The 25,665-nt window shown below is 41.8% G+C and overlaps 1 protein-coding gene across 1 annotated transcript in view; it reads right to left on the bottom strand.

The window, feature by feature from the left end:
- The window catches only part of LTA4H (leukotriene A4 hydrolase), a 32,239-nt gene extending 9,970 nt beyond the window's left edge, over nt 1-22,269 (bottom strand). The window contains exons 1-6 of the mRNA XM_063447173.1: nt 22,036-22,269; nt 17,620-17,750; nt 4,475-4,595; nt 2,714-2,782; nt 2,123-2,227; nt 723-775 (exon numbers count right to left, since the gene is read on the bottom strand). Coding sequence (XP_063303243.1) covers nt 723-775; nt 2,123-2,227; nt 2,714-2,782; nt 4,475-4,595; nt 17,620-17,750; nt 22,036-22,182 — 626 coding nt within the window. The 5' untranslated portion in view covers nt 22,183-22,269. The remainder of the gene's footprint in view (nt 1-722; nt 776-2,122; nt 2,228-2,713; nt 2,783-4,474; nt 4,596-17,619; nt 17,751-22,035) is intronic.
- Nucleotides 22,270-25,665: the final 3,396 nt, after the last annotated feature.

The following is a 25,665-nucleotide window of genomic DNA, read 5'->3' as shown; positions in this document are numbered from 1 at the left end:
AATCTTAGTTAGTAATACTATAGCACAGTGAATGGTGGTAAGCCGGCTCCTTGGGTGCTCCAAGTCTTGTCAAAGAGGGTAACAACCTGCAGTCATTTTTTGTTATCATGGACCAGTGATATTCTTTGGGAAAGTGGTCCACATAGACCTTATGACACCATATAATTCAAATTATAGGCAACATAAGCTTTAAAACAGTCCTTCAGTTACTAAACGAGGAGGACATTCATGACAGAAGAGGGCCTTTATACTGTCTTCTGTTACACAAAACTGATGTAGAGATTATTTGGTTTCTATTTACAGCAAAACAAATGAATACATCAATTTAAAGAGACCATCTGCATTACACACGTCTAATTAACGACTACACAAGGTCTTAATACTAGCGTGACATGTACCACAGAAAAACTCTTGCACTTCAATTTTCTGAAAAAACTTGCCTCTACAACTTAGCTGGACCATTTATCACAGCACCAGATATCGCACAACATAAGAATAAGGATTTAACATGCACGTGGCTATTTACTGGAAAAGTAGCAAATAAAGGATACACAAAAAAATAAATATATTTGAAAACTGTGGGCAACATGTACATTTAGAAGCGGAGATCTTAGTTTATGGCTCTCTACACATCACAGGTGTGGTCTATCCATTATGACACGTGTTGGAAATATATATTTATTTTAGGATTTATATATTTCAAAGAAATATCCATCACCCACCTGCCCTCCAAAGCTCCAACAACAAGTGCAACCAGATAGCTTGGTATTGGGACCTAATGGACAAAAGATTATATGAGGGAAGAAAATTGAAAATATATATATAATATACAGAATACACTTGGTCGGTGCTAGTAACCAGCAGTACTTTACTTAAACAAAATTCCAAAGATAGTCTGCACTCAGGTTTTATCCTTCTAAAACTAGGATTCTATTGTGTGAGGAATACAAAGTTGTATTCCTAACACTAGGGTCCGTCCCCCCCTTCTATCATTACCCCACTTGCAGAACAGAAAAAGGGTTAAAAAAAACCAAAAAAAAAAAAAAAAAAAACCTTGAATCAATACTTTCTCATGGGTATTTTACTGATGCTGGAGGTTGTCAAGCAGACAGCAAGGACATCCAGCGTCAGTTAGGCGACCCAGTCAAGTAAACTTTTGGAAGCGCCTCTAGTGGCTGTCTGGTAGATAGCCACTTGAGGCAGTCTTAGTACTGCAATGTAATGTAAACATTGCAGATCTCAAAAATCGCAACAATTTAAATTGCAGGACTAAGGGGGGCAGTGAACCCAGAACACTTAAATGAGTTGAAGATGTAGATTGCCCTTAGTAAGGCTTAAATGGATTCCATAGTGTAAGGAATACAAAGTTGTCAAGTGCATTAGGCCCTCCTCTTAGGAAAGCTTTGCTTCAATGCTTTCCTATGGGGATTTTACTGATGTGGGATGTCCAATGTCAATTAGGATCCAGGAAGTGCCTCTACTGGCGGTCTGATTAAGAGGCAGTCTTAGTCCTGCAAGGTAATCATTGCAGTTTCTCTAGAGCTGCAAGTATTTATATTGCAGGACTAAGGGGGACAGGGACAGTGAACCCAGACCACTTCAATGAGCTAAAGTGGGCTAGATTTCTGTAGGATCGTTTTAATAGCTTCTTTTGGCAAGCATTTCTATTATATTCCCAAATAAAAACACTATGTGCCAAGCCTCAATAATAAATACATTTTAGATATATGCTATTAATGTGGACATAGATCTGCACAATGTATATAAAATGCCTGTTCTTTAGCAATAGTCATTACTTTTCATACATAACACAGGAGTGTAACTAAATTACTTTTCAGACATGCCAAACAGTGACTACCCATGGGACAAAACTATGAATCATAAAAATCGCCAGGTGTGTCGGATACACACTTTCTATTAGAGTTAGACTTTACATGACCAGACGAACGCACAGGCAGCTGGAGTTTGTGGAATAGAGGTCTCATGATTCTATGCTACCATTTGGTTAGAAACTTGCCTGCAGATCAGATATGAAGTTCCACAATGCTGGATAGTACATTCAACTAGTTGTAAGAAATGTTCATGCTCCTAGGTGACAGATATGATTACTTATTGATCTTACATTTTGCTTGAAACAGAAGATCTTCCTGTTGCAATCATCTGGATCGGGCAATTCACCATCACGGAGAGCGCTCATAAGAGCCACTAACTCTTTGGGAACAGAGACCTAGAGGGAGATACAGAATGAGAGCATGAACATATCTGCATCACATAAATAGACACAAAATATAAACCCCACACATTGTTATTCATTTCTAACAGCGACAGATTAGGATCATTTACCCCCCCCCCCCCCCCAAAGAATTTAAGTAACTTTGCTATGTCACGGTTGATTAGAAAATTGATCTATTAAATATTATCATGCAATTCAGTTTATTACCTCTGCATGTGCACACAAACAGGTATTTTGCATTAATTAGTACATACATACATACATACACACACACACACAAATATAAAACAAAAAGTCACCAGAAAGTGCAAGAGATGAGAATTCACTGACATCCAGCTGCCACTAGAGGGAGGATGCCACAGTACAGCTAAGTCCAGTGTGTGCTGTATGTTGCTCCGAGTGCCTTGTGTTTTTCACATCTAGCTAGTAAGAAGTCTGAACCCTTTACACGTGCTTTGACATTTTATGAGAGTCACTAACCTTGCTGTAGTAAGTAAATTTCACAGATGGGGTATCCTGACAAGGAATAATTGTCCGGCAATGTGTAGCCTATAAATATAGAAGACACAACACAAACATAACCCAAGTTCTGTACAGAATGCAATTCGACAGTTTATTCATCAGATATTCATATATCGAGGTATGTACCGTACATGAAAAAGCACCAAGTCTTACAGGATTATTCACTAAAGTGATTCAATGCAAATTGCACATTTTAGGCCAAAGTAGCAAGTTGTCAAAATCAGAGATCCTGCACCAATGGTCTTAATATTTATTGAACAATACAGACTGGGTAGAAAGGCAACCTGTAGAGATAGGACGTTCACTTTTCAACGTGGGACCACCGCTTTACTTAGATCTGAATGTATGAACGTAAGCACAACACCCAGTCTTATCATTCTGTACTTGAAAATATCAGTGACCAGTTTCATCTGGCTATTTTGCAATGTCACTTATTTCTGTGAAAGATCCGTGGACACTGTTAATTGTGGACTCTATCTTCTCTCGGGCTAGGTTTCAGCCCTACTTATGTTCTAAATTACCGGTATACCATTTGTATGATTCTGTAATTTTCAATAAACAGAGAATTTAAGAAAAACAAATAAATAATATGTATTTATTCATCGTGTGACTGAGATCCAGTACCGGATGAGTACTTCCGTCAAATGTTCCCTCCCCCTGGAGAAGACAGCGCTGAAGTGAATATAGTCCTTTCTCCAGATGACATTGGTGAAGGGTAAAACACACACTTATAGGAGCAATCATAATAGGGAGTCAACAGGGACAATAGGTAGCTTCACTAATTGGTGCTGCTTTGTCTGGATAATGTAATTAACTGTGACTAATTTTATTAACTGCCAGACAACACGACACCTAACAATAATAACTGTAAAACATAAGTTTCTTCAATAATAAATCAACAAGTTACACGTCTCTGGACAGGGCTACTCCCCACAAGCAAGTCCCTGGCTTTCGGTGTGCATCTATGGTTCTTCACATTCCCAAATCTTCCCTCCAAGTAGAGCTTTCTTAGCGTGCTGGTTAACTGAGCATTAATGAGCTTAAGTTGCACCAGGCAACAGCCTCATGTTTAAAAGGACCACTATAGGCACCCAGACCACTTCAGCTCAATGAAGTGGACTGGGTGTCAGGTCCATCTAGGATTAACTGTGCCTCCAGTAAACATAGCAGTTTCAGAGAAACTGCTATGTTTATATTTGGGTTAATCCAGCCTCTAGTGGCCGTCTCATTGAAAGCCGCTAGAGGCACTTCTCACTGTGATTTTCACAGTGAGAAGATGCCAGCGTCCATAGGAAAGCATTGAGAATGCTTTCCTATGGACTGGCTGAATGCGCGCGCAGCTCTTGCCAATGACGACTGAAGGAGGAGGAGAGTGTTTAACCCCCCTTCAGCCCAGTGGGGGCACCCTCAGGGCACTATAGTGGTCCTTTAACCGACTTAGACATCCAGATGGTTAGCACCTGGCCCCGCTGGAAGAATCACGGCTGCCCGGTTCCATACTGCAGTCCCAGGGATAGAAAATGAGAAAGCTGCACTGCATGGGAGTGGATGTAACAGGGGAAGAGCGATTATGCTTTTTAGGGGGAGTTCGATCTTGAGCCCTGCATCAGTTGAAAAGAACCCAGCACACACTGAATAGATTTGTTTGGCAATTTCCTTATCAGACACCTTAAAAAAAAAAAAAAAATTACAAAAAATTATACAATAGAACCTTGTTACCTGACACTGACTGAAGAGATAAGGGTGAACCTTGCCCGCAGTCTGCTCAGGTTTGAGCCATTGAAGAGCTGAGGATTTTGGAGAGGTCTCAGAGGAGATTTCCACAATAATTTCCTGCCCCCTGTTGAGAAAGTGAAAGGTGTTAAAAATATCTGTTCTTAAAACACCAGAGGATCATACAGATATTACGTTGCAGGTATTAATAGTCTGACATGTGATAGTTGCTACCCTTACATATACCATAACAGTAACCTCTAATATTTACCAGGTGGTCAAATATATAGGTTCCCTCCTCCATCATAAAAAAAAATAAAAAAAATGTTATTGAAATTAAGCAGACATAGCATTGTATGTAATTCTGACCATACGATATCAAAATCCAATGATTGAGTTACAAAATGGCTGAATATCAGAAATGCACTTTACTGTAAATCTTAAGTTCCCTATAACTCCTAGCCACGCCACACCAGTTTTAACCTAAAACATCCAAAACTCTGTTCCAATTGCAATTTCAGTGTAGTTCAAAGAATGCTCAACGATTGCAACATTCTACATTTACATTCCTTTGAGCTACTGTTCAGTCGGGGACTGTATCACATCAGTTTGATGACTGCAGGTTTTTATAGTCATCCTGGTATAGTAATTAAAAGGGATACTAGTCACCTGAACAACTTCAGCTTAATGAGGTTGTTCAGGTGAGAACTAGGGATCGACCGATAGATTTTTTAGAGCCGATACCGATACTCTGTGAACTTTCAGGCCGATAGCCGATATAATTTGCCGATATTCTGTACATTTACCATTTTGGAAAATAAAAACTATTTCTAAAGGTAAATGCACAAAATATACATGCCACGTGTAGTGGATGCAGTGTGTTTAGACAGGGGAGCTGTGTATGTTTGTGTAATGTGTGTGTAGGGGATGCAGTGTTTGTTTAGTGTGTAGTGGATGCAGTGTGTGTTTGTGTAGTGTGTGTAGTGGATGCAGTGTGTATTTGTGTAGTGGATGCAGTGTGTATTTGTGTAGTGGATGCAGTGTGTATTTGTGTAGTGTGTTTGTGTAGTGTGTGGGTAGTGTGCGTAAAGTGAATGCAGTGTGTGCGTAAAGTGAATGCAGTGTGTGCGTAAAGTGAATGCAGTGTGTGTGTAAAGTGAATGCTGTATATACTAAATGCAAAGTGTGTGTGTTTGTGTAGTGTGTGTATATAACGAATGCAGAGTGTGTGTATTTGTGTAGTGTGTGTATAGTGAATGTAGTGTGTTTATATAATGCAGAGTGTATGTATATAATGCAGTGTGTGTAGTGTGCATTATATAAACACACTACACAAACACACACTGAATTATATAAACACACTGTGTATATAATGCAGTGTGTTTGTATAGTGTGTGTATAATGCAGTGTGTTTGTATAGTGTGTGTTTGTAGTGTGTGTGTATATAATGTAGTGTGTGTTTGTATAGTGTGTGTGTATATAATGCAGTGTGTGTTTGTATAGTGTGTGTGTATATAATGCAGTGTGTGTTTGTATAGTGTGTGTATATAATGCAGTGTGTGTTTGTATAGTGTGTGTGTATATAATGCAGTGTGTGTTTGTATAGTGTGTGTATATAATGCAGTGTGTGTTTGTATAGTGTGTGTGTATATAATGCAGTGTGTGTGTGTATGTATATAATGCAGTGTGTATGTATATAATGCAGTGTGTATGTATATAATGCAGTGTGTGTTTGTATAGTTTGTGTATTTATACAAACACACTGCATTATATACACACACTGCATTATTATAAACACACACTATTCAAACACACTGAATTATAAACACAGTGTGTGTGTGTATGTGTATAATAATAGAGTGTATGTGTGTGAGGGGGCATTTTTTATTAAAAAAATTTTATATTAAATTAATATTTTTTTATATGTTTAATTATTATTATTTATTTTTTGTTGTCCCCCCTCCCGGTTTGTTGCCTTGCCAGGGAGGGGGGTCCAGTCAGTGGCATTGGCTTAGCTGTGGGGGAGGAGGGGGGAAGGCTGGCAGCAAGCGTTTACTCACCTCCCAGCAGCTCCTCCAGCTCCCCAGTGTAAATCTCGCGAGACCCGCGGCCGTCAGAGCTGGCCGCGGGTCTCGCGAGATTTACACTGGGGAGCTGGAGGAACTGCTGGGAGGTGAGTAAACGCTTGCTGCCCGCCCCCCCCCAGGACCACCGGGCTTGTAATGAGCCTGGCGGTCCTGGGAGGTATTATCGGCAATATCGGTATCTATATTGGCCGATACCGATATTGCCGAAAATACCGAATATCGGCCGATTATATCGGTAAAACCGATAATCGGTCGATCCCTAGTGAGAACTATAGCTCCCTGCAGCCTCTCTCATGTAAACACTGGATTTTCTGAGAAAATATAGTGTTTACCTTGGAAGTTAGGAACACCTCCAGTGGCAGTCACTCAGACGGCCACCAGAGAGACTTCCGAGTTAAGGGCTGCCTAATTCGCATTCATCACGTTTTATGTCGTCACGCTTGGCTGAATAAGTAATAAACTTATTTTAGAAATGAAAGAGAGAGAGTGTGAGTGATATTGAGAGAGAGAGAGAGAGAGAGAGAGAGAGAGAGAGAGTGTGAGTGTGTGTGAGAGAGAGTTAGATTGTGAAAGTGAGTGTGTGTGAGAGTGTGTGAGATTGTGAAAGTGAGTGTGTGTGAGATTGAAAGATTGAGAGAGTGAGATTGATACAGAGAGAGACAGAGAGAGAGAGACAGAGAGACAGAGAAAGTTGGAGAAAGAGTGAGTGAATGTGTGTGTGAGATTGAGATCCCCATCCATCCCTCCCTCCCTCCAGACCTCTTTATTCGTCCATCCATCCCTCTCCATAGAGATGGAAGGATAGAGAGAGATGGATAGTGTGTGTGTGTGTAAGTTTTTTAAAACTTGTGTGTTTTTATACAAACACTATATATAGCGTTTGTATACACACAAACCTTGTGCTTAGGAGGGGGGTTGGGCATAGACAGCGAGCTGAGCTGTCAGTCAGCTCAGCTCGTGAACGTGCGGTACAGTGCTCAGTGTTCATTCATAGAGCGGTAATGAACGTGATTGGTGCAGTGCGAAGCCACGCATGCGCACCAGCTCGCTATGATGCTTCTCCAAGAGAAGCGTCTGAGCCCTGCTATTTCGTCATTTTGATGAAAAAGGGGGCACGGCCTGCCGAGGATCTTGGCGCTGGAACGGTGGTAAGTTTATATTATAATCACTGAAATTGTATATAAAAGCAAGGTAGAAGGTTAGGGGACCTGTCTTTCTTGTTTTTATATTTTGACTATAGGGCTCCTTTAACAAGCTGTCACAGGGAGCCGAATACAGTATTAAAAAAAAAAAAAAAACTGCTGTGCAAGTAAGACTTCAGTGTCCCTGTCAGCAGCTGCTGAATAAGCAGAAAATGTCGAACTTAGAGCAGCTTGATAAGGAAGTGCAGAAGATACAGGAGTATTTTAAGTTCAATGGGATCATCAACCACAGTGTTATTATACTGCCAAGTCCAACAGATACAGGTACAAGGTACAGGGTGTAGATTATCCTAGGCGTTTATAGTTTCTATATTACAACCCAACTGCTTTCAATTTAAAGCAAGTAGCTTTAACTTTATTCTAATCAATGCTCACACAAGTCGAAATGTATGGAATAATAAAAAGGAAATGTTTCCAGGCAAGATTATTATTTAACAAGTCACACCTTGTAGTCACCCCTCTTCTCTGCTTTGCCTTTCTTTTCCCCTCCCCTCATTTCTTCTTCTCCTTGCAGTCGTTAACCCTCTAATCTTTTCCATAACTTTACACAGCCATTCCCTCAATTGTAACCTTCCCTTTACCCCCACATCACATTCTCCAAAGCTGACACCATCAGTTCCCCCTACAATCCGTTCCTTCACTCATCTCTTCATCTGACAGGACATTTTTTTTTTTGTCTAACCAAATGCTCAAACCTATGCAAACTGGGCATCACCACCCACCATTTCCCCTTACTAAATTCACCCCTTACCATGTGAAGTACACCTCCATGGGTCATGTTTGGCTCCCTTTATATTGCTGCACTGGCTGATCAGCCTCTTGGAGCAAATGTTCATTTTAAATTGATACTATAGGCCCTCAGACACACGTGCACCTTATTAAAGTGGTCTGGGTGCACTGTTCCTGTCCCCTTAATCCTGCAACGGAAAACATTGCAGTTTTAGAGAAAGGTTAATTAAGACTGCCTCTAATGGTTGTCAAACAGAAAGCCACTAGAGGCTCCTCCTGCTGTTTCACAAAGTTTAAACGGACGCTATAGGCACCAAAACAACTTTTGCTAAATTAAGTAGGTCATGCCCCTGCAGGCAAACTGCTCAATTCTCTGCCATTTAGGAGTTAAATCACTTTGTTTATGCAGTCCTAATTACACCTCCATGCATGTCACTTGCACAGCCTTACCAAGTACTTCCTGAAAGAGTGATCGAATGTGTGATCAGAGTTGTTGCAAAGTCTGTTTAATTTACAATTTTCCTGACATATGGTGGCAGTACAATAGGGATGTACTCTTCCCATGGGACAAGCATCTGAAATTAAAAACACAAACGTTCCTCCCCCAACAGGTATAAGACACCAACCTGCCATGGACCCTCAGTTCTCTTTCTTGTTCCATCAGGAACGGACAACATCTGGATTTTGTGGTGAGGCACATGGGTTGTTGCCAGGGGGATCCAGCCTGATAGCCTCCCGGGTGGAGAGCAGAGTGGCCTGCATGCATCCGGCAGGACTTACGCAGCAAGTCTGTTTCACTTGTTTTATGCAGAGTGCAGTCACCGGCAAAGCAAGGAGGAGGTCTCTAGCGGCAGCAAATCACTACCCAAGCGAGATGCATGCGCACAGAATGAATGCTACCTATTTAAGCTGTGCAGATCCTACGGACAGCATGGATGCTTGCCAGGAAGGATCTCCCATGTCACCAGCCCCCCCTCCCCCCTCCAATTTCAGAAATGCTTTATGTTTTGCAGATATGTCTAGTCCTGTCTCTCCAGATATTATGGATAAAGACAAGGTGCCTGCTCCTGCTGCTAAAAAAAACAGTTATAAGTCAAAACAAGTGCTCCACACCACTACCAGATGGTACTAAAAGGAACATCTGAAACCAGTGTTCGTCCTTATCGCTGGAAAAGTCCAAGCAACAGGACATGAAGTCATTCTTATCTTGGTATCAATACATTTGACACTTATCTGGCCCAGACATGAGTAATTCGAAAATTCTGCAATCAAATGTAACACCACCCGTTACAGCCAAACAGAGGCAAAAACGGAAGAGATCTTCTTCTAGATCAGAGCTGTCCTCGGGCGAATGTTCTAGGTCTTCCTATTCAGAAACTTCCAGCGATACTTCTATTACAGAACTCTGTTTCCCACAAGAAGAATTAAGAAAGGTTATTAAGGAAGTTAATGTTGCCTTCTCTGAAAAAACATCAGATAAAGCGAGTAAGAAAGCCTTTCCTGTCCCATAGCAGATTCTGGAACTTATGTTGAGAGAGTGGAAAAACCCTGAAAAAAGGGCATTTATTTCCAGGCATTTCAAGAACATCATAAAGCTGCAAGGAGAAGACAAGTGAGAAGACTTGCCAGTCGTTGACGTACCATTTGCTCTGTTGTCTTCAAAGACTACTATACCGATTGGAGAAGTCTCTGGACTTAAAGACCCTATGGATAAAAGGGCTGAAACCTCCAGTAGACGAGCATAATCAAGCAGCAGGATTTCAGGCTAAAGCAGCATTGGCAGGAGCTTCAGTGGCTAAAGCTCAGTATTACTGGATTCATGGATTGGAAGATGGCCTGTAGATAACCAGGACACAGATCTCTCTCTCGCCTGTTCCACAATTTAAAGTTATCTAATGAATATCTGCTAGATGTTATCCCAGAGGTGATTAAACTTTCTGCTCGTTTCATGGGCCTGACATCTGTAGCTTGCAGGGCACTTTGGCTTAAAGCATGGACGCTGATGCGGCCTCAAAGTGTGCACTTTGTGAACTGCCCTTGGAGAGGAAGAAATTATTTGATTCTCCTTTGCAAGAATTAATCTGACAAATGTCGGTTACCAAAAAAGCTCTCCCTCAGGAGAGGAAGTATGTCTGGAAGCCCAGATACAATAACTTCCAATACAAGAACCGCAGGGAGTATCAAGAAAAATTCAGGTTTTTTTTAATCAACAACAGGAAAGATCCTAAGTTTAAATGAAATAAAGACTTCAAAACTGACAGAGCAAAAAGATTCTGACGCCATAAGAATAGGTGGACGGACACAACAATTTGCTCACAGATGGAGAGACACCACTGCAAATCCATGGATTTTGAATCTAGTTGCAAGAGGATACAAAATAAAGTTCTTAGATATACCAAGACCAAGTTTCCATTTTCCCTCCTACCGTTCAAAACTAAAAAGTCAAGCTCTATTCTCCGCTACGGTTACTCTTTTAACCCCTTAAGGACACGACATGTGTGACATGTCATGATTCCCTTTTATTCCAGAAGTTTGGTCCTTAAGGGGTTAAAGAAAGGTCTTGTAGAAAGAGTTCCAAGAACCCAGTTGTATCAGGGTGTATACTCTCAGTAATTCCTGGTCCAAAAACCAGATTTGTCCTGTCGTCCCATTTTGGATCTAAAATAATTAAACAATATTCCTTACCAGCATTTCAGAATGGAAACCATCGCATCAGTCACTCATATCCTCCAAAAATGAAATTTTATGGCAAGTTTAGATTTGAAAGATGCCTACCTTCACATTCCTATGGATGTTGGCTCAAGAAAGTATCTGCGATTTGCCATAAGAAAGGGTCACAAGGTTCATCACTTTCAATTCAAAGTCCTTCCATTCTGTCTTGCCTGAGCTCCCAGGATTTTTACAAAGGTTCTCATGCCTATCGCAGCCTTAAGCGTACAAGGTTGTTTCATACAAAGACGACTGGTTCATAAAGGCAAAGTCAAGAGACCCTCTAGAGATGGATGTGGCTTATACCCAAAAAATCCTGAGAGAAAATGGTTGGTCTGCATCAAGATTCTGCTGAATTCCACCAGAAGATCTACCTCTGCTATCCATTTAAAAATTTGGACAAAATTCCTTCATCGGTGCATATCTCATCATTATAAACAGCGAAAAGGTGTGGCAATGTTTGGCGCTTAGTAAAAGATTTTTTGGTAACAGTAGTTTTAGCTGCTGTAAACACTCTGTGGGTATTCCCAATATCCCACCATAAAAAAACACCAAAGTAAACAAATAACTTGGGATCTGGTTAGTGTTTCCACTCACCAGACCTCAAATTAGAGTGCAGCGCTTATACAGTAATAATGTATAGTATAAATAACTCACCCCAATCTTAATGACTTGTGGGGGTGTACATGAAAAATAAAAGATATACAGAATAATAGTGCAATATTGTATATACACAGTATTTTGTATTTAGTGTGAGTTCCGGTTTTTGTACGTTCCAAAAAGCCAGCCTATTTTTCAATTCGCCAATAGTCTCTTTCTTGCCGACGTTGTAGTGACGTAACGTCTCTTCCTGTTCCGGTATCTCGGTGGACTCCAGGTCCCATGGTGCTCTGCGTCTCCTCCGTGACTTCCGGGTTAGTCCGTTTGTCGGAGAAAAAAAAAATTATTTTCCGCAAATCAAAGTCTTTATATATGATTTCACCTCCAAATAAAGTTGCACATCAAAAGAAAGTGTGTTATTCTCTTTACTATTCTCGATAGTATTTAATTTAATATAAAGAGAATAACACTTTCTTTTGATGTGCAACTTTATTTGGAGGTGAAATCATATATAAAGACTTTGATTTGCGGAAAATTATTTTTTTTTCTCCGACAAACGGACTAACCCGGAAGTCGCGGAGGAGACGCAGAGCACCATGGGACCTGGAGTCCACCGAGATACCGGAACAGGAAGTGACGTTACGTCACTACAACGTCGGAAAGAAAGACGATTGGCGAATTGAAAAATAGGCGGGCTTTTTGGAACGTACAAAAACCGGAACTGACAGAATGCAATCCACGGCCAACTGAGGAAGCTGATCAAAGCGAAACGCGTCTTGGCAGAGGAGAACAGACTCACTATTGCACTTTATTTTATATTGATCATTTTTTATTTTCGAGTATTGTGTTATTTTATATACTTTTTTAATTACAGCTAATAATAAATTATTTACATTTATTACTGCATCCTGCACTTTGTCCGGTAAGGGGAGGTGTCACCCCAATTTGACACTAAGCCTGCAAACTTAGAGCCGAGGACAAATAGGCTCTGAAAAAGGTGAGCACATTTGCTTTTACTATAAAATTTATCCAAAGGAAATTTCCTCTAAAATACTACACCTAGAATCCCGTCTCTCTCTCTCTCTCTCTCTCCTTATACCCATATGGTGGCAAGACATATAGGAAAAAGAACCAAGAGAAAAAAAAAAGGGGTTAAGCAGTCTACCCTAAAGACACGGAAGCCTGGAAGTTTAGAGCCTAAAAACTAAAAAGGCTCTAAAAAAATGTAAATACAAAATACTGTGTATATACAATATTGCACTATTATTCTGTATCTCTTTTATTTTTCATGTACACCCCCACAAGTCATTAAGATTGGGGTGAGTTATTTATACTCACCATTAGGACTGTATAAGCGCTGCACTCTAAATTGAGGTCTGGTGGGTGGAAACACTAACCAGATCCCAAGTTATTCGTTTACTTTGGTGCATATCTCATCATTGCCTGCAAGATTCTCCTTCTACTGATACAATCTTGCATTTTCTACAGGACGGCCTTAACCCCTTAAGGACCAAACTTCTGAAATAAAAAGGAATCATGACGTGTCACACACGTCATGTGTCCTTAAGGGGTTAAAGGGGGGTCTTAATTTATCTACCCTCAAAGTTCAAGTTTCTGCTCTCATTTTTTGGTAAAGAATTTAGCTTTGAATCCTCGGATTATGAGATTTTTTAAGGCTGTCAGGCTGATTAAGTCCCCAAGAAGAGAGTTTTTTCCCCTCTTGGGATCTGTCTTTGGTTTTGAAGGCTCTTTGTACCCATCCTTTCGAACCTTTGGACGAAACATCTTTAAAGCTCTGGTCTCTAAAAACAGCTTTTTTGGTGGCCATAACTTCTGCAAAGAGGATAGGTGAAATTCAGGCTTTTTAATCATCTGCTGAACTTACAAAAATTCTTCCAGAAAAAGTTGTTCTGTGTCCAAAACCTTTGTTTCTACCTAAAGTCATCTCTTCCAAGGTTATCAATCAACTTATTTCTCTGCCTCCTTTGGTTATCCATCTGTCTCCGATTTGGATGATAATTGGCACGTAGGATGTCGGAAGATCTCTGAAGATCTATTTAGTCCACTCCTCTAAATACAGGAAGACTGACCATCTTTTTGTTAATTTCTTTGGAAATGTTTAGGTCATGTTGCCTCCAAATCGATTAAGTTGGCTTATTCTTTCTCAAATCTGCCTCTACCTGCCTCCTCGAAAAGCTCATACTAGAGCAATGGCTGCTTCCTGAGCCGAAAGAGCACATGCTTCACCTGAAGATATCTGCATAGCCGCTACATGGTCTTCATTCAACACCTTCATCACGCATTACAGACTAGACGTATTCTCTGCCTCTGACGCTGCTTTTGTGCATAAGGTGTTACAAGCGGTGGTTGCTTAATTCCCGCCCATAGCTCTGGCATCTCGATATATCCATATTGTATTGCCACCATATGTCAGAAATAAAAAACTGCAATTTTACTCACCGTAAATTCCTTTTTCCTTAATATGTTGGCAGTACAACTCTCCTTCCTATAGTTAATAAATTTGATATTTGTGCAGTAGTAAGTAGTAAGATGTTTTATTGGGATGTACTGAGGGTCCATGGCAGGTTGGTGTCTTATACCTGTTGGGGGAGGATAGTTTATGTTAATTTTTTAATTTGAGATGCTTGTCCCATGGGAAGAGTACATCCCTATTGTACTGCCACCATATTAAGGTAAAAGGAATTTACAGTGAGTAAAATTGCAGTTTTCTTATCTTCTGCTCTGTTCATAGTTTGCTAGTGCCTGCAGGAGCCTCTGGTGTGCGATTAAAAGGAGCACTATATTGTGTCAGGAACACAAAGCTGGTGGGGTGGGGGCAGAGCCCTGGCCAATCAGCATCACCACTTAGAGATGCATTGAGTCAATGCATCTCTATGAGGAAGGTTTAGCATAGCATCAGCAAAGTATTCTGTTTCACTTCTCTTTTCTGCCACTCTAAAATGTCATGGTACTGAAATGGATATTTCAGAGAAGATTTTTGGAATCTATAGTGGAGAAAAGTCACTTTTAGAACACTTTCATAAATACAATCACAATAATGACATCACTTGACCATCCTTTTAAATATACTTCATAATCTCTATAAAGGGTCTGAATCTGTTAGAATTAAATGGTATGTGTTTTCTTTCTTTTGGTTTTATTTGTATTGTTGGGTAATAACATATGCACATACAATAGAGCTTGTGTAAACCAAAAGTACTGTATGTTAGCATGCACTTTCAATTGCAGGCTAGGGACAGAATAAAAACAAACATTAATTTATCAGTGCTTAAAGTTCCCTGTAACAAGGAGGAGCCACATAACTGGAGTACAAAACAAATCCCTCTACATCAGAAGGGTCCCATTTGCACCCTCTTGACTCACCTAGGGTTTCCCAAACAGTTCATGACACTATTAAGAGCGATGTATACTAATGTCAGAGCACAGGTGAAGATTTTGGGGGCCCCGCTCTGACCTTTCCAGCTTTCCAACGGTACGAGGCAGGGGTGTCCTCTTTCCCCTTTGCTGTTTGTTCTCTCACTAGAACCTCTGCTACAGGCGCTACCCGGACATAAAAGGGAGTAATGGTGGGAGGCCGAGAATTCCTGGTATCAGCCTACGCGGATGATGTGCTCTTGGCTCTGACCGACCCGGTGAAGTCAACGGGGGCCTTGCAGGAGGTACTGAGTACCTTCGGGACCTTTTCAGGATACAAGGCGAATATGGCAAAATCGGGCGCCCTCCCAATAGGGGTACCAGCAGCAACCACGGCCCTTATACACAACACATACCACCTAAAAATTGAACAACAAGCACTTAAATATTTAGGCATTCGCCTGACGGCTAAACCGGAAAAACTATACGACCAAAACTACACGCCCTTAATAAACCACCTAGTGCGGGACATGGAGACATGGGTGGACAGCCCTATTTCATGGATTGGGCGCATCCATGCCGTTAAAATGAACATCTTGCCTGGACTACTATTTGTGTTCCAAGCGCTCCCCATCCATGTCACTAAAGCCTCACTACAACCCCTACACAGGGCAATCGGAGCCTTCATATGGCAAAACAAACGACATAGAATATCTAGATTCATTTTATATAGACCACGATTGAGAGGGGGACTGGGACTCCCAAACATATATTACTATTACATAGCGACACAACTGACACAGGCGGCAATGTGGCACTCGCCGCCAGGGGACCGCAAATGGGCCGACGTAGAATCACTTATGACTGGCACAGACCTCCCGCAGCTTCTCATGTGGGTACCAAAAGAACACAGACCTGGGATTAAGGTCACTTGCCCTACTATAATTAATTCCCTACAGATATGGGACGCCTTCAAGCTAAAATTGCAGCTGGCATCAGACCCATCACCTACTATGCCATACTTACGCAACAAAGCCTTCATCCCGGGTATGACAGCCAGAGACTTCAAAAACTTAGAAAGTATAGGATTACAACGCATCTGCCAGCTATACGAGGGAACGGGAGTTATCTCCTTTGACACACTCAGACAGCGGGGACACCTCTCACCCGCCGATTTTTTTAGATACATACAAATTAGAGACTTCGCGAACCAGGCGCACATAAAAACAGCAGCCCGGAAACAGATGACGTTCTTCGAACGATCTGCCTCCACGAAATAATACCCAAAGGCATGATAACGCTCATGTACGCCCACCTCTGTTCAGAAGCTAGGGACTGGGGCAAATTAGCCTATACAGATCACTGGGAAAGAGACCTAGTGGACACATTAGAAGGCATAGAGTGGCAAGAGATTTGGGAGGCAAATCATACCTCGTCGGTGTGTGTTACCCTCCAGGAGCAATCTATTAAAACAATGCTCCGCTGGTACACTACACTAGTTAAACTATACCAAATGCACAAGACTCCTACAGATGAGTGCTGGAGGGGGTGTGGCCTGAGGGGGACATACGTCCACATGTGGTGGGAATGCCCACAGATGAATACATTTTGGAAAAGGGTGCAGACACTACTGACACAGGTCTTTGGCAGAGCACCAGACCTCGACCCATGGCTATTCCTCTTAAGTAGGACTCTGGACGGCTGGACTAGGCAAGAACAAAAGCTTATCCATAAAATTACCTTAGCAGCAAGGAGGGCTATAGCCTCAGACTGGCTTAAGCCAGGCACTCCGCCTATCGCAGGGGTCATCAACAGAATAAAAGAAGTCCACCTAATGGACGACCTGACAGCTAGAATAAGGGGCACTCAAAAAACTTTTCAAAAGATCTGGGAACCCTGGGAAAACTCAAACCTGAGTAACTAACACCCAACCTGACGGCAACGGATCCCCCTTTATTCTGTTCACTATCTCTTTCTTTTTCTCCAAGCCCACTTGGCAATATCAAAATACCTGACCAATGCAATGCATCCACGGGAACAGATACATGGGACAGAGGGAAATGGGGGTATAGCCATCCACAACACCATATGACTTGCCATGAGCAAAGCGCAAACTTTCTCTAACTCTAGCAAGACAATAATTGGGTCGTAATGACCAGTGATACAGTTCTGTATGCTAATGAGTAGCAGCCACATAATGCCGAACGCAACAAAACATGTTCACAAGGTAAATACAGAGACCCCACGGCATGTCCGTGGAAGGACCATGTTAAACCCACGTTACTCTCTGTTAACCCATGTCTAAATCATGCTAACTCATGTTTAAACTGTGCAAGTTAATGTATGTAACATGTCGTGTCAAGACAAAATAAAGAATTAAAAAAAAAAAAAAAAAAAAAAACGTTAAAAATACAGCGGACTTAAAGGTTTAAATACATGTCAGAAGTACCTTGTCAGGGGAAATGGAAGTGTTATTTCCAGAGGCGTTCCTTTAAAACTGTGACTTGCTCCAAGTTTAAATTTGGCATCTTGTCCTTGCACAGCAACCTTCTTTATAGTGAGGTCCTTGGTGTCAAAAACCTAAGAATCAGGAGAAGCATTGATCAAAAACACTTTAAAGCCATTAGTAGCTATACATTCAACTCTGAATTTTAGTGAATGGCAAAACAGAGGCAACAACAGCTAAGCTGTACTATGGCTAAGTTGGAGAACTCTTCCAGATAAGCCATTTTTATGTTTTGGTCTTCAGTGAATGACCCTGATAATCTTCTGCTAAGCATGTAAGGTACCAGCATTCTAGAAGCACAGAGGTCTTCAGAAAACCTAAGAATTATCAACTCTGCCGAGGATGAGATATTATCCACACAGAATTGTGTTGGTGTGGGTTTCCTCACTCATATTTTATTGCAGGAGAGTGATGGAGGACCTCGACATCCCAAATGTTTGCCAACTATATTTTTACAATGGCCGTCGGGCGTCCAAAAGGCATCAGAGTACCAAAGTAGGCCATCACGGTTATAACATTAGAGATACACTTAGAGAGTGGCACCTTTGGTAGGAACAAGTGTCCAATGTATTTTTTAAATGAAACTGGGTGTCTGAATACATTCCAGGCATTCGACTCTTTAAACAAATATGTATAATAGGAAATATTAAGTTGCTATAGCACAGCTCTTTCTCTCTATTACAGCTTATCAAAAAGAGTATATAATACTGGCCAGAAAATAAACAAATGTAAAGCACTCTGTTTTTATCTATTTTTATGCATTTTATTTGCAAGCCAAAGATACCTGTGCAGGTGCCCTACCCATGTTTAGTTAAAAATAAATAAATAAAAAAGACAAGATAGGAGGCAGTGAACTAAAAGGTGTTCTAGATTCTCACAGAATACTGCACAAAAAAGGATAAAAGTTTAAAAGGTTACTCCAACCACCATGGCCACTTCTGCTTTTAGAAGAGGTCATGGTACATGCAACAATCTAGATATTCCTACTTTGCTGCCAGAGTGTAGCCACACCTCCGGTGTAAGTGATGTAGTCAGGGTGGAACACTGTTCTAGACTGACTAACGTTAATTCTGTGCATAATTCTTATTATTCTTTTTTAATGGTTATTATCAATGCACACTGTGTACTAGCAACAGACATAATCAGGTTCTTCACTTGCAGGCAGCGCTGTGAGCATGCCTGCAATGGGAAGCCTCAAGGACTTCAGTTTAATAGACTGCACAATATTCCGTCCCTTCCCCCCTCGGCACTTGGATTGGAAGGTTGGCAGGTGGGCATTAGCAAACACCATGAGGGGTCACTCAACTTGTGAATACACGCACCGCACACGATACAGCGTTCACTTGTTCTGAATCATTAGATTAAATGTCTTTAGCAGAATGGGGTGATGGGTTTCTGAGCTGCCAGCGCATGCACCCCAAGATCAACCAATGCTTTTCTATGAGAAGCATTTGATTGGACCTTTAAGAGCAGCAATGTTGCGGGATGTTGGGATGTAGGAGGAAACATGTCCTGGCACATGATTTAGGGAAGGTTTTTGCCTTAAACTAAAACTTTATTATTGCTTTTTTTGTTTGTTTTAATGAGAAAAAACAGGAGCAGTAAATGCCCTCAAACACATAAAGAACAAGATACACATCAGTAAATATTAGGCTTTGAGTGACCCTACAGATACACTGTTCACCTAATAAGTTTATTTTGAATAAATCCAGGTAGACAATAGGAGATATGCTGTAGAAATCTAGATTACAGGTGTGCGTGGAAAGAGATTTTGTTTTTCGTTCTAAAATATTTATTTTTTTGTGTTGGATCATCCAAAATTCAGTCAGTATCTACCCCAGTCTGTCTGAAATTAATTACAAATTTTCATTCATTCATATCATTAAAGGACCACTATAGTGCCAGGAAAACAAACTCGTTTTCCTGGCACTATAGGGTCATTAGATCCCCCCCCACCCTCATGCCCTACTCCCGCTGGGCTGAAGGGGTTAGAACTCCTTCAGCCACTTACCTTTCTCCAGTGCCGGGCTCCCTCAGCGCTGGGGAACTCTCCTCCTCCTGCCGACGACAGCGCCGAATGCGTGGCAAGAGCCGCGCGCGCAGTCATTACTCAATGCTTTCCTATGGACGTCCAGCATCTTCTCACTGTGATTTTCACAGTGAGAATCACGGAAGTGGCCTCTAGTACCTGTCAATGAGACAGCCACTAGAGGCTGGATTAACCCTCAGTGTAAACATAGCAGTTTCTCTGAAACGGCTATGTTTACAGCAGCAGGGTTAAAACTAGAGGGACCCGGCACCCAGACCACTTCAATGAGCTGAAGTGGTCTGGGTGCCTATAATGGTCCTTTAATCTCTATGGAAATGAGTGGACCGGTTTACTAAAACAGGGTTAATGCAAAATGAAAGCAAACAATTACTTTTAAAGAAAGGTTATGCAATTGCATAAACACACGCAGCCAGAAAAATAAATAAATAAGAATTATTTTGAAAAACCTGCATGGCTACAGCAGTCCACGCGCGGATACAAATTGCGATGAACAAAATTATTATCTTTGACCTATTTGTTCATACAGCGATTTGTTTATAGTGCTCAGATTAAATTAACAAGAACTGAAATTTTCATTGAGTTTGTCATTCACTTAAAAAAATTGGATGCATGTCTAATATAGGTAGCTTTTGGTCCTGGCAATAAATCATGCACGTGGCAATTGTCAGAGGGGGGAAAGAAAGCAAAAAAAGTTGTATTCATTCACTGCAAACAATTGGAGATTAAATTCAGCAAAATATTCGAGAGGACTAGAGTTGTACTGTAGCATACAGGAATGAATTACTGGCAGGTATTGTGCAAGGTGTAACGGATACTGTAACTCAACAGTATTCTTGCAAAATAAAGAATTTCATAACAGAAGCAACTAGCGGAGAAAAAAAACCTTCACCCAAAAGTCATTGTGCACACTTGGAATGAAGTTTATGAGCAATATTATATACAATTTAAAGGAGCAGTTTATTCACCAGAACAACTGCAGCTTAATGTAGTGGTTCTGGTGTCGATAACATATCCCTCCATGCTGTTTAATGTAAACACTGCCTTTTCAGTGTGAGTAAACAAAATAGTGGGTTTAAAACTATTGCATCAGGAATACACCTTTAAAGCATCTATTTACTCAATATAAAAAGACATTGGGACATTTTGTCAAGGGTAAAACGCTCTTTAGATAGTGTGTATATTGTATTAGAAAACTTCCGCATCTTCTGCTAAATGCTGTGAGAAAGTAAGAGCTGTAAATCCCAAGAGAAATTAGTTATAAAAGTCTCCATAACCCCAAAATAGCATTATTGGGCCTTAATAAATGCTTCACCATTACATATCTTCGATTACTGTTTTATTATTATTTTTTAAATTAAGGTTATGGCTAGTTTCTTGATATAATTCAATGACTAGGGAATTTGTGTGTCTTGGCCTTCCCAAGATTAGTGTGAGTTACACTACCAGGTAGCAGATAATTACATCTGCTTCCTTAATTCAGCCTCTCTCATTTTAGGGATATGACAGGAGGGGAGGTGGGGAGAGAGGGCTTCATTCTCTCCACCTCCCCAGCACATCTGGAACAGGGACTGAGCGGTAACATCTACAGATAGTAACTGCTGGTCACAAAAGCAACTACCACCAATTGCAGGAAAGGATACACATAACTACAATAATTTATAGAACATACACACAAAATAAAAAATGATGTCACACAATTTAAAATCTCTGCTATATACACAATATTAAGTTATGACTAGGGCTCTGACTGTAGCCTGGGCCTATTCCTGCAGTGCTGCCCTTGGCAGTTCCCGAACTAGCCCCCATGCCAGGTGATGCACTCAGCGCTGTATCTATGCCCCATGCCAGGTGTGGCCCCCATTGCTGTATCTATGCCCCATGCCAGGTGATGCACTGTGCTCTATCTGTGCCCCATGCCAGGTGATGCACTCAGTGCTCTGTCTATGCCCCATGCCAGGTGTGGCACCCAGTGCTCTGTCTATGCCCCATGCCAGGTGTGGCACCCAGTGCTGTATCTGTGCCCCATGCCAGGTGATGCACTGTGCTCTATCTGTGCCCCATGCCAGGTGATGCACTCAGTGCTCTGTCTATGCCCCATGCCAGGTGTGGCACCCAGTGCTCTGTCTATGCCCCATGCCAGGTGTGGCACCCATTGCTGTATCTATGCCCTATGCCAGGTGATGCACAGTGCTCTCTGTGCCCCATGCCAGGTGATGCACTCAGTGCTCTGTCTATGCCCCATGCCAGGCGTGGCACCCATTGCTGTATCTATGCCCCATGCCAGGTGTGGCACATGATGGTCACTGTACCAGCTGGCTCAGGCTGTCTTGCAGGGATCGCACGGTCAGGGAGGTGGAGGCTCTGATAACTCGGCTGCAGAAATCCAGGCTAAGATGGAGGTTCAGGTGTCTGGTGATGAAGTGATCAGGAGAGGCGAAGGAGCTGGGATCTGCCATGGCTGGTGATAGCACTGCACAGAGACACTCTGCAGCTCAGCTTCCAGGAACTGACAGAGCCTCAATGGGATCACAGGCACTAATAGCACTCTCACAATCCCGGCATGCAACGGGAGACTTTGACTGTCGCGCAAAGCATCAATGGAAATGTAGTAATTCAAAGGCGGACATTTATTTTTTATTTTTTGCGACTTATCAATTAGTAGAATGGAAATTGGAATATATTTATTTTAACGTATCTTTGGCTTTTTTTTTGGCTCTGACACATAATTTGATTGACAGTAACATTATTAAAACAGAGAAAAATATATAAGTGTCCAGAGGATACTAATCCAATAGACACAATAAAGGTTCCTTGTAGAATATATAACTAATATTAGAGAGACGTAATAATTAGATAAGTTTTAATAAATTGAAAAAGACATAAATATCATAGACCCATTAAAAAGAGCCATACAAAAGGCTCTATAATAACAAACTGGACTGACTCCAAAGTGGGCTAGATGAGATGTGGGCTGAGGGTGATGGTGGTAGGGATTAGCTACCCTGTCAGGGTTTATACATCAACTGATGGATTATGTTGAATAATCTTTATATCATATAAAACAAAGTGTGTATATATCGACGTCAGACCTCTTGTGGTTAGAATTAAAGGCAGTCGAAGGCTAAGGTAGAAAATCTGGGTCCAATAGTTTGTATTTTTTTTTTTTGTCAATCTTTCTTTTATTGAGGCAGGAGTTAAATGGGGTACAGAATAGAGAAGAGGGGATGCACGGTATTTGTACAGAGTGGGATCACTTTAACACAAGAGTACATCTCCTACGAATGGCAGCCTCATTTTATATTAGACAAGCTTTCCAAAAAGTTAATAACACGTATAAAGTAGCAGTTATGAAGGTAGCTTTGAACAATACGATGGCATTGACAGAGTTAAAGTAAAGGAGACAAGTGTAAGACAGATGAAAAAACTTATGATATACACAGCTTAATAGAGCAGACTCTTAGTAGTAAAATTTTTTGTGAAAGTAAAACACGGGTATAAACATGCTGGGTATTTGTGCCAAGCTTAATAACAGGAATATATCTAGGATCATCATAGGGATAGCTGTCCAGGCCCAAAAGTGTTACAAAATAAGAGATATCAGAATGGCACGCATAGTGATAATATTGGTGGGAATACATTGCTCAGTTTTCTCGGAAAAGTTAAATAATCAGGCTATGTGTATGAGCGGTCAATAAGCTCTTATTGTTAAAGAGAAACAAGCTTAGTTAGTCTAATGCGTAGGTTCAGTAGTCAAGCTAGGGTAAGGGGTGCAAAGACCCGCACAATGATGGTTAGAACCACCGGATCGGCATGTACACAGCGTGGTGCATGGTGGCTCTCAACCAAGGCTGCAAAACATACATAGTAACATCAACCATGATAACACGGCAATTTGGGGTATGGCTCACGTTATAAGAAATTATGCTGTGACTTGGCTTTAAATACTCTACACAATTTAAAATACCGTTTATGTTCAATGCTGCCTAGTCACTGCATAGTACATCCTTTATATGGTGCATTACATGTATGCATAAATTTCTAAGGGCACAATTGCATGGCCTATAATTAGACTGTTCAGTTTTCATCATAAGTAACATCGCTATGCATGGATTAATAGGCACCATCATCGCTATGAAGGCTGGTAGTGACGGTGAGTGGCAAAGGGCCTATCTCATGTCTCAGTCCTGGCTCCCAGGTTATCCTATGCCAGCCAGGGGTACCACGAGCAGTCACACTTAGGTTGTGGGGGGAAGTCCTATGTAGCCCCGAGATGAGTGGGAAGATTTCCTTGTTCTCGTGCTTGGTTAGGATACCGTCCAGCTTCTCCCGTTTGCCTGTTCAGGCCACTCGGTCGCTTGGCCCGTTGTGCTGCGATTTCCCTCCTGGGTCCAGGTCGTACGAATGCCTTTTGTCTTCGGCCCGAGGCTTTGGCCCAATCATCAGGGCCGTGGGCCCAGGGTTCCACTGGGTCCCGGCTAGCTCCCTGGGTATATGGGTGGTGGTGGAGAGCTACCTCCTGGTGAGCTCCCAGCTCGGAAGAAGAATGAGGCTGTTTACTATGTGTGTGGAGGGTTCGCGGCGCCCTGCGGCTTCGCTCCGGTGGTCTTTTCCCTTTCGTGTATTTGCGTACAGGCCGAAGACATTTGCTGCTGCGGCGCCATCTTGGGGCGCTGTGTACTTGAGTGGCAATCCGCTTGCGGCTAGGTTGCTTGGGCGTCTCAGTACTCATGCGTGCGCTTGGAGTGGGCTGCCATGCCCGAAGCTCCAGCTTTGCCCAGAAGGCTGCAAAGATTGCATTGAGCCTGGCTGTGTAATCCAGCACTGTCATGTGGCATTCTGTCGTCTCATCTGGTGTGTTTGCCGCCGCCATTTTAAGTAGGCCACGCGCTCGGCTGTCCCGGTGCTGCGGGTCGCCGGGCTGTGTGTTCAGCCTGCGGTCGTTTCTTCTCTCGCTTGATGTGGACCGAGATAACCCCCATCGGTCCATGGGGGGGGGGTTGGAGGTGAGGTCTGTGTCCAGGTCAGACAGCGTGGGGAGCGGCCGCCTCCCCACTGCTCGATCTCCAGTAGGCCTCATGTTGTTTTGTCGGGTCCTGAGGGAGTACAGGCTTGGTTCAGGTATCTGGCGGTTCCCCTCGGGTGTCCCCGTCACGATGGCTTATCTCCGGGGTGTGGTTGTGCCGTGTTTGTCGTGGGATTACCCCGATAATTGCCAGATTAAGCGGGAGCCGAGACTCAGCACAACCGCTCAGCTCGGATGCTAGGCTCCGCCCCCCAATAGTTTGTATTTATAACCAATAACCCCAGGCTGACACCTAAAGAAACGTGCCACTCTGGTATAGGTATATACTGTATACCAGTTACACTACGTATGTCCCTTGTGGCAATACATAAAGGCAACGAAATGACCTTCTAAAACAAAACCACTATTAAGGTTAAAGGACCGCTATAGGCACCCAGACCACTTCATCTTAATGAAGTGGTCTGGGTGCCAGGTCCATCTAGGATTAACCCTTTCTGCTGTGAACATAGAGGGTAGTGGATGCATGGAATTGTTACGTCTCTCTAATATTAGTTATATATTCTACAAGGAACCTTTCTTGCATCTATTGGATTAGTATCCTCTGGACACATATATTTTTCTCTGTTGTCGAATTAAGGGTTACCCCCTCACTGGTTCACTTGTACAAACCAATAGTCCCGTTTCGGGACATTCTGTTTTTTCCAATATTAATAAAATACAACATAATGTTTGAAATACTGTTAAAAATAGCACTTGGGTTTATTCATTAAATATGGAATGGTGGAAAACTGTCAAAAGGATTGGAAAATTTTAGGCAAAAAATAAATACTCCAAAATAATAAAATAATAATAAAATAATATTGAGTTATAGATTGTTTCTGATTCTTCCATTTTGGTATAAATTATACAATTCTCT

This window comes from Pelobates fuscus, chromosome 3 (assembly GCF_036172605.1).
Source record: "Pelobates fuscus isolate aPelFus1 chromosome 3, aPelFus1.pri, whole genome shotgun sequence".
NCBI lineage: Eukaryota > Metazoa > Chordata > Amphibia > Anura > Pelobatidae > Pelobates > Pelobates fuscus.
The sequence above is the reverse complement of the archived record's forward strand: the minus strand, read 5'-3'. Positions and strand labels throughout refer to the sequence as shown.